General features: G+C 44.5%; 1 protein-coding gene across 1 annotated transcript; it reads right to left on the bottom strand.

Moving 5' to 3' along the window:
• Positions 5,874–10,122, bottom strand: RPUSD2 (RNA pseudouridylate synthase domain containing 2). The gene is made up of 3 exons (XM_013966979.2): positions 9,470–10,122; positions 7,497–7,793; positions 5,874–6,817 (listed from the first exon to the last, which is right to left on the bottom strand). Exons 1-3 carry the CDS (start codon positions 10,094–10,096, stop codon positions 6,083–6,085), a joined length of 1,659 nt encoding a protein of 552 aa, XP_013822433.2. The 5' UTR covers positions 10,097–10,122; the 3' UTR covers positions 5,874–6,082.

Raw genomic sequence — 10,388 nt, forward strand, 5'->3', positions numbered from 1 at the left:
AGCATCAGAGTCTTTTCCAATGAGTCAACTCTTCACATGAGGTGGCCAAAGTATTGGAGTTTCAGCTTTAGCATCATTCCTTCCAAAGAAATCCCAGGGCTGATCTCCTTTAGAATGGACTGGTTGGATCTCCTTGCAGTCCAAGGGACTCTCAAGAGTCTTCTCCAACACCACAGTTCAAAAGCCTCAATTCTTCAGTGCTCAGCTTTCTTCACAGTCCAACTCACATCCACACATGACCACAGGAAAAACCATAGCCCTGACTAGATGGACCTTTGTTGGCACAGTAATGTCTCTGCTTTTGAATATGCTATCTAGGTTGGTCATAACTTTTCTTCCAAGGAGTAAGCGTCTTTTAATTTCATGGCTGCAGTCACCATCTGCAGTGATTTTGGAGCCCCCCAAAATAAAGTCTGACACTGTTTCCACTATTTCCCCATCTGTTTCCCATGAAGTGATGGGACCAGATGCCATGATCTTCGTTTTGGACCTACCATTAGATCTTGTAAACTTAAGCATTCATAAGGAAGTATGTGCACTATATTATTAGGTCACCAATTTTTTTTATTTTTAATTTTATTATAGATGATTTATAATTTCTGCTGTAAAGCAAAATAATTCATATATATAGATACATTTTCATATTCTTTTCTATTATGGTTTATTACAGGATATTGATGTAGTTCCCTGTGCTATACAATAGGACCTTGTTGTTTATTCAGTCTATATATAATAGTCTGCATTTGCTAATACCAACCTAGATAGTATATTGAAAAGCAGAGATACTACTTTGCCAACAAAGGTCCGTCTAGTCAAGGCTATGGTTTTTCCAGTGGTCATGTGTGGATGTGAGAGTTGGACTGTGAAGAAAGCTGAGCGCCGAAGAATTGATGCTTTTGAACTGTGGTGTTGGAGAAGACTCTTGAGAGTCCCTTGGACTGCAAGGAGATCCAGCCAGTCCATCCTAAAGGAGATCAGTCCTGGGTGTTCTTTGGAAGGACTGAGGCTGAAGCTGAAACTCCAATACTTTGGCCACCTCATGTGAAGAGTTGACTCATTGGAAAAGACTCTGATGCTGGGAGGGATTGGGGGCAGGAGGAGAAGGTGACAACAGAGGATGAGATGGCTGGATGGCATCACCGACTCGATGGACATGAGTTTGGTGAACTCCGGGAGTTGGTGATGGACAGGGAGGCCTGGCATGCTGTGATTCATGGGGTCACAATGAGTCGGACACGACTGAGCGACTAAACTGAACTGAACTGAACTGAATCCCAAACTCCCAATCCATCCTTCCCCTCCTTTCCTCCCTCTTGGCAACCACAACTCTATTCTCTATGTCTGTGAGCCTATTTGTTTTGTAGATAAATTCATTTGTGTCACAGATTCTACATATATGTTGGATTCTACATGTAAGTGATATATGGTATTTCTCTTTCTGACTTCATTTGGAATTAAATCACAGATTTTAAAACTATTTTGACAACTGTATTCCAACATAATTGGTTAACTTTATATTACAACAAACTTAATTTTATGCATTTAAAACCAATATTCTGAGAAGGGACCCATAGGCTTCACCAGACTGCCCAAGATCTGTCACAAGAAAAGGTTAAGAGCCCCTGAGGGATTTTCTGAAGTGTCCTCAACACATCAGTTTTAAAACCGCTCCCCTGAATTAGGCCTTGTTCTGTCTCCCCAACACCTTTGCAGATGCTTTACTTACTCCTCTCCCTGGATCATACCCCTGCTGCCCAACACCTCCTTCCCATCAACCCCTTCCTGGCTGGCTCCCGCTCCTCCTTCAGATCTCAGCTTTGATGTCATCCCCATCAGGAAGATTTTCCTAGCCCTGCAACCTGCAGCTCCTTCTTAGATTTCTCTCACCTAGTCCCATGCTCTTCTATTTCTGGGTCTTTGTACCCCTCCTAGATGTTCCTGTAGCTCTGTGTGTCTTCCTCAGCATTTGCCAGACGGTATTTAAATTGTCCATTGGTGCTTCGACCTCTCCAAAGAGTGGCAAGTCTGCATGCTTATTCTGAGTTTTGCCTGCTTCTCACAATGATGACTTCCTATGGAAAATTGATAAGGTCTATCAATGCATCCAGTCTCTATAAATAAAAAGTGAGTGGGTTGTTTTCTCAGAGGAAGATCTTCAGCTGTAAAAATTCTGAAACTATAAAGCACTAGAAGTGTCTTGAGATTAAAAAGAAGAAGAAATCATGAGTGGATGCTCCCTTTTCTATTCCGTATTTCTTTACCTGTTTTCATGCTTAGTTCATTTGTGATTTCTTTTATATGAAATTGCAGTAAGTCTTGCTGTGATGGTCCCAGTTTTTTTGCATTTCTGTGATCTTTTGATATATAAGAGTTGTGCTTATTTTACCTCTTTCTACGAGACTTGAAAGGATTAAGGCTAACACAGAAAGGTAGAGTAAATCTCTAAAATCCAGAGAAAAGATTGTAAATCTCCTCTTGGATTCTGTCTGGAGTCACAGCTGGAAAAAAAAAAAAAAAAACAGAATTAACATCATGCCAGATTATTCAAAAGCCCAGGGGTGGTGGTGTGGGGACTTGGATTAGTAATAGAAAAATAAATTTATAATAAATGAAGGCAGTAAGAGTTAGAGGCGCCATCTACTGGAGGAGCTGCAACTGAGGACTTGCACAAGACAGTTCTGCCTGATCTGCTGATACATTTTGCAAGATTCCCATTCCCCCCCCCCCCCCCAAATTTGTCACAAGCCACAGATCAAGGAAATCATTTTCCATCAACACCAGTTCTTCGTAAGTCCTATCCTGAACTGTTGCAGGACCCCTCAACCTCTGGAAGACCAGAAATAAAGAACTATTGTGCAGCCAAATTACATTACCAAGATATTCCAGATCTCTGTTATTTCAGTGCCAGGGAATGAATCTCCATTCTGAGCCCAGCTTCAAGAAGACCAATTCTCAATGGAGAATGAGGTGCTCTGGAAAAAACTGTCCGGTGTTTCGTTGGTGATGGTCTGCTGCCTGGGCAGGCCCTTATGTGTCAGCCTCCCTCACAGACAAAGCTCTGAAGAAGTGAAATGTGTGTGTGTGTGAGCCCTCACAAAGTTCTGAAGGAAGAAGTGAAATGTGTATGTGTATGTGCACGCGCGCGCACCTCTAGTTCATTTCTTAAACTCTTATAAGAAAAACCCAGACCCAGGGCTGTAAGACTTGCAAAGGTTGATTTTGAGAGGTAGGCAATGATATAAGTTAAATCCTTCTATCCCTTACCATTAGGAAGTGTAGTCCTACTGGGAAACATCTCTGGGAAGACAGTCATGACAAGGTCTGTGATGTGATGCGTTAGTCGCTCCATTGGGCGGGACTCTTCGCAACCCCATGGACTATAGCCCACCAGGCTCCTCTGTCCATGGGATTTTCTGGCAAGGATACTTGAGTGGGTTGTCATTTCCTTCTCCAGAGAAATCTTCCCGATCCAGGGATCGAACCTGGGTCTCCTGCACTGCAGGCAGATTCTTGACTGAGCTATGAGTGAAGCTCCAACAAGGCCTGAAGAGGTTCAAGAATTAATCCAGGAATTCTCTGAGTCTGCAACACCAACTCAAAACTTTTTTCTCAAATCATTCCCTTAGCTTCATGCTACCATATGAAAACATCTACTTTGCCAAAATAACTTCTGGGAATGCCTAGTAAGCTGAAAACTAAATAATATGTCATATTGAAGATCAATTAGAGCAAAAATTGAAATCTAGCTTATAGTAAACTTGCTTGGGGAAGACAAAATGAATAAATGCCAATAGAATTGGGGAAATGGGGAATAACACTTGCTATAGCCCATGCTTTGTAACTTCTGCAAAGATAGCTGTGAATAGACAGCAAGCAACAGTTACACTTTTCCTCATCATAGTGAGAATGAGCAATGCCCGAGATTTCAAATCTCAAAATTTTCATTTTGAGATCTTCAGAATGAAGTAAAACTGGGTCAAGCTCAACTTCAATAAGGTGAAATTGATGGATGATGGCAAGACCTGAGGACATGACTGGTGATCCACGGAGTTAGAAGCAGTAATTCCTTTTCTGATTGTGGTACTGTGGAGTAGAAAGTTTTTTATATTTCTCTTTGGGCTAAATAAAAGACCATTGGCCCTGAAAACCCCTAATAACTAGGTTCAGAGAGCTCCCGAGTCAGTGAACAAGAAGGCATCCACATACTGGAGAGTGACCCACCTGAACTCTATGGAAGTCAGAAGCTTCTGTGCTCAGACCCTTTTAGACCTTGCCCTATGTATCTCTTCATCTTGCTGGTCTTTCCTAGTCTTTAATATAGTTTCTAATAAACCATAAATCAAGAAAGGAAACTGTTTTCCTGAATTCTGTGAGTTATTCTAATAAATGGTTGAACCCAAGGAGAGGGTTGTGGGAAACTCTGATTCACAGGTAACAATCTGGACCTGCCACTGTCATTTGAAGTGGGGACAAGTTTTGTGGGACTGAGTCCTTCATTTGTGGGATCTGACCCTATCTCTGGGGAGATGGTGTCAGAGGTGAGTCAGATTGTAGGATACCCAGCCTGTGTCAGAGAATTGCTTGATGTGGGGAAACCACCACATATTTTAGAAGTACAGAGTATTCTATGAATAAAGAAAAGTGAGTTTTTCTTTTCTGGTATTTAAAATAAACACAGAAGCAGAGAGTAGAGTGGTGATGTCAGGGGTTGGGGGCAGGGGGAAATAAGGAACTTCTGTTCAACAAGTATAAGGTTTCAGTTATGCATGATGATCAAGTTCCAGAGGTGCTGTACTGTGTCTATAGTCAACAATATCATATTGTACACACTGATTTGTTAAGTGGCTGATCTCACATTAAGTGTTTTCACCATAATAAAAAAATAAAACTTTTGAGAGTCACAGGACACTGCCAATAAAGTGAAAAGACAACCTACAGAATGGGAGAAAATACTTGCAAATTATATATCTCTTAAGAGTCATATACCCAGAATATATGAATATTCTTATAATTCAACAGCAAGCCAATCCAAATTAAAAATGGGCAAAAAATTCAAATAGACATTTCTCCAAACAAGGTACACAAATGTCCAACAAGCATATAAAAAGATGTTTAACGTTATTAGTCCCAAGGGAAATGCAAATCAAAACCATAATACTACTTCAATCTCACTAAGATGACTATAATCAAAACATTGGGAAATAACAAGTGTTGGTGAGGATGGAGAGAAATTAGAACCCCTGTGCATTTCCTATGGGAATGTAAAATGGTTCGCTACTGTGGAAAAGTTTAGTGATTCCCCTAAAAATTAAACAAAGAATTACCATATGACCCAGCAATTCCACTCCTTGGTATATACTCGAAAGAACAGAAAACATGTATTCAAACAAAAATCTGTACACAAATGTGCATAGCAGCGCTATTCACAATAGCCCAAAAGTGGGAACAACCCAAATGCCCAATGAATGGGCATAACAAAATGTGGTATATCCATGCAATGAAATATGATTCAGCCATAAACAGGAATGAAGTACTGATGCATGCTATGAATTGGATGAAGCCTGAAAACATCACACTAAACAAAAGACGACAGACACAAAAGGTCACATGTTGTATGATTCCATTTGTATGAAATGTCCAGAATAGGCAAAAGCATAAAAACAGAAGATCGGCTAATCGAATCAGGAGCTAGGTGGAAGAGGAAATGGGGACTGCCTGTTTGGAACTAATTAAGAGGTGAGGGTTGCACATCATTGTGAATGTAAGAAAGGCCGCTAAACTGTATGTTTTAGAATGGCAATTGTGTTGTCAATTTTACTTCAATTAGGAAAAGAAAAAAAGAAACAAGTAGTGAAAAAACTAGACACACAAGGTATTAGAAAAAGAGCTCTATTTACAAACCAGAAAGTTCCCAAACTCTAGCTGGAGGGAGAGGAAGGAAGAAGGTAGCAAGTATGAGCAGGTCCTTTAAGAGCCCAACTTCACCCCCAAGAAACTCTGTACCAGCCCATGTGGTTAGCTCCTACTTCATGGCCCATTCCTGTTCCAATCCAATAAATAATCCCTCCATTGGCCATAGCCCTCAGTGTTCTTGCCAGTCATCTCGTGCCCAGGCAGGCATCGGTGAACAGTACTCAAAGTCTGGCCCTTTATAGCGCAGGGCATGCAGAAACATCACAAGGTCCTGGGGCGAGGGATCCTGTGGCACTCTCCGGCACTCTGAACAGAGCGGGTCTGTCTCTTGATTCACAACATCGATTTTGGTTGCCTTCCCTGATGTCACAGGCACTCCATCCAGGTCCCCAGGGGCTGCCTCAACTGCTCCATCCATCTTCTGGGCAGATGCAGCCATCTCTTCTAGGCAGTCCTTGCTGAGCTCTGAGGAAGGTGCTGTGGAGTCTGGGGCTCCTGGGCACAGGTCACCCCCACAGAGATCTAGCACATCCAGACTCTGTTTGGCCTGGTGCTCTGCCACAAGGTCCCGCAGGAGTTCCTCATCTGTCTTTGGAATGTGGCCGCCTCGGCCTCGTGAGGGGCCCCAGGCGGCTGAGTTGTAGATGGGGTCATTGAGGATGGGGTGGCCCAGGAACTGAAGGTGGACTCGGATCTGGTGGGTGCGGCCTGTAAGTGGCCGGCACCGCACCACACTGGAGTGGCCGTTGTAGCTCAGTCTCTGGAACACTGACTCACAGGGCTTGCCTTGAGGATCTACACGGCACACCCCTACCTTGTAAGACACCACCAAGATGGGTTCCTTGCAGGTTACTTCCTCGGTAGGGAACTCCCCCACCACCCGGCACACGTACTCCTTCTCCAGCTACACAGGAGGGAAGAGGGAGAAAGTCAGTGTATGAAGCCCAAACCCTTTTCAGTGATGACAAATGCACCTGTATCAGATAGAAGAGAGTTCAAACCCCAGCTCCATCATTGGCCAGTTGCACAATCCTAGGCACATTACAGTACTCAGCTTCTTTAAAACCCATTAACTTGTCTAGAAAATGTTTGCTTAGAAAAGCATTTATCTCAACAGGGCTATTCCAAGGATTTAGTTAGCTGGGCTCTAACATACTTGGTATTGAGCCTGGTAAACTGTAAACAATAAATATATTACAATCAGATCCAGAATTACAAGTCTCAAGACCACAATCACCACTATTTAACTCTTCTACCCAAACCTCTTCCAACTCTATCCAGAATCTTTCCACCAAGTAGACTCTCTCCAGTCTTAAAAACCTTGCTCAGCCTGTCAGCATTTAAAATTTCAAAACAGCAAATTACCAAGAGAGGCAGTATATGTTATCTCTAAAGATCTTTTGAAACTTAAGAGCTAATAACTTGTCTCTGGCTCCTTAGGTGCTGACCTTCCTAAAGATGGGAAGCTTGAGCAGATAAACACAAAACCTCATTTCATATCTAGAACTCAGTGACACCCTTTCGATGCAGAGCATTTGTGAGCCCAGAAGTGGCCTGCGAGAGGCAAACTCAGTATGGCTCACCTGCCGGTCCCGAACCTGTTCATGAATTCTCTCTGAGACGGCTGCTGTTTTGGCAAACATGAGGACCCCGGAGGTAAGGCGATCAAGCCGATGCAATGGGTGTAGCTCCTTTAGTTGGTGCTCCTTGCCCAGGATGAAGATGACCGTGTTGTGTCGGAAGCGGCCACAGGGGTGGACAGGAATGGAAGAAGGCTTGTCTACAACCACCACATCTTCGTTCTCTGCTAGCAGGCGGATGGGTTCTGCAGCAACTGGCGGCTCATGCCTGTGCACCGTGTTCCGTAAGAAGTCATTGTCCTGCCAATGACACAGGCAACTGGTCAGCCCAGGGTCCAGCCACCTATGATCAGTCAACTTCACACACAACTTCCCCCCATCTTCCTTACTGGATGAAAGAATGGTCACAGTACATCCTTAAGCAGAAAAAGTAGTATACACAGTGTATTCTTATTTTGTAAACACAGACACACAGGCAGAAGCAGGCATTGAAAAAGAGAAAGATACAGTCCAAATGTTATATTATCTCTGGATGGTATGATTATGGATTTTGCTGTTCTGATTATTTGTATTTTCTCTACAATAAAGTTATATTTAACAATATATTTTTCTAAAATGAAGGGGAAAATCCTCCATAGTTCAGTTCAGTTCAATCCTCCATAAACCATCACTTATTGTGACCTTGAACAAAACCAAGCTGTAAGTCCAGAGATTTGGGCTCTAGACCTGGATTTGCTACAGGCTTACTGCATGCTCTTAGGGAAGTCACTTAACTTCTCTAGGCCTTAGTTCCCTTATCTGTAAAATATGAGCATCAGTCCAGACCTGTGCTTCAAAACTGTGACTGATTCTAACCACTCATTTTCCAAATGTCTTGCCATCCCCTCACAAATATGGTGAGACAGTGTTAATGACAATGTCTGGTACCTCTTAGCTGTGATGGAAATTTAAAGAAGGGTCAAAGCACTGGGCTACACAATTCTGGTCTCAATCTGTGTCATTTCATAGTTCTATCCCATTAGGCTCTAGCATAAATAATTCAAGTGGAAGTTATAAGAACACGGGCTTCCCTTGTGGCTCATCTGGTAAAGAATTTCCCTGCAATGTGGGTTCTATCCCTGGGTTGGGAAGATCCCCTGGAGAAGGGAAAGGCTATCCACTCCAGTATTATGGCCTGGAGAATTCCATGGATTGTATAGTCCATAGGGTTGCAAAGAGTTGGACACAACTGACTGACTTTCACTTCATTTATAAGAACACAGGTGTTGGAGGTGGCACTGTGCCTTACTTCTGTGAGGTTGATCTTAGTTTCCTTGACTTCCTCACAGGCAAAATGAGGTGACAGTATCTACTCCACAGGGTTGTCATTAGAATTAAATGTTAAAGTACATAAAATGCTAATGCTGTGCCCAGCACACAGTCAGGAGATATAAATGATAGTCTTGATTATTACCATTTGTACAGAGATCTACAATGCAAGGCAGAAAGTCATCAGCGCCAGTGCCACAAGACTGCATAAAAGGAAATGTAAGAATTCCCTGGTGCTTCCCTGGTGACTGAAACGGTAAAGAATCTGCCTGCAATGCAGGAGACCAGGGTTCAATCCCTGAGTTGCGAAGATCCCCTGGAGAAGGAATTGGCAACCCACTCCAGTACTCATGCCTGGAGAATTCCATGGACAGAGAGGCCTGGCAGTTCATGGGATCGCAGAGTCAGACACGACTGAGCGACTAACTTTCACTTTCACAAGAATTCCAACTTCTGTGCCTTGGAAACAACAAAGTCGCTTTGATGAAGGGGATAAGGGGGCTGAGGTCTGAAACATACGGGCGGTCTACCTGCGGAAATGGAGCGGTAAAAGAGTTACAAGTTAAAACGAGAACGCTTCGGAATGACCCCGAATTTACTCCGGTACCTATGCCCTAGTAACCGAAAAAACCATGCCCCCTTTCGGGCAGGCCCCATCAGGACTCCACCTTGAGCACAATGCTGAGGTCCTGTACCGGCTCCTCATTGAGGTGCAGGCGTCCCGCTCGGACAGCGGCCTCGTAGTAGGCCAGAGGCTGGGCTCTGAACTCCGTGCCGAAGACGTGGAGCAAGCTGTGGCCCACCCAGCGGCCTTTGCAATAAGTCCGGAAGTCAAAGTAATAGGGCCGCACTTTGCGCAGGCCGCCTTCAAAGTAGTAGCTGGTCTCAGCAAAGTGCTCATCGCCAAAGCTAACCCCTGCCCGCCGCTTCTTCGGGGGCGGCACAACGCGCTCTGCAACCGCGCCCCGCCGCTTCTTCCGCTTGGCAGGGCCCAGGGCTGCAGCCGGGGCCCGCTCCCCGTTTCCTGAGGGCTGCTTCGTGTCCTCCGAGACCGGCTCCACTCCTGGACCCCCCGGCTCCGGGTGCCCAGGGGGCTGCTCACCCCTCGCGGCGCCGCCCGCATCTCCGTTCTGCTGAGCTGGAGCCCCCAGCCCGCTCGCTGCCTCAGCCCCGGTCGAGAGTCTTTCCGCCATGGGTCTCCTACAGGCACTCCAAGTCCTGGCAATTGCGAGGCACCGGAGATTGGAGCACACTTGCCCAAGAACCGGGAGCCACAACCGGCCTCCCAGCCACATGACCCAGCGGCCGCGGCCTCTGGGTCGCGATCTGAGGGCGTCACTGGGCACCAACCAATCAGTGAGACCTAGTGCCGAGGCGGGATCGCGTTGAGAACAGGCGTGAAGGAGGTAGCTGAATGAGTTGAGAGCTGTAAGAATGACTCATTAAAAGTGTAGATTCCATGTAGATATGCTCGAAATTCCTTTACTCAGGAAAAACTCTTGAAAGAGATATTAATATTTCAAAACAAAACAAAATGAAGATTGCTAAACTCTGAATGTACTAAGAAACACTGCGTTGTATATTTTA

Source organism: Capra hircus, chromosome 10 (assembly GCF_001704415.2).
Source record: "Capra hircus breed San Clemente chromosome 10, ASM170441v1, whole genome shotgun sequence".
NCBI classification, from domain to species: Eukaryota; Metazoa; Chordata; class Mammalia; order Artiodactyla; family Bovidae; genus Capra; species Capra hircus.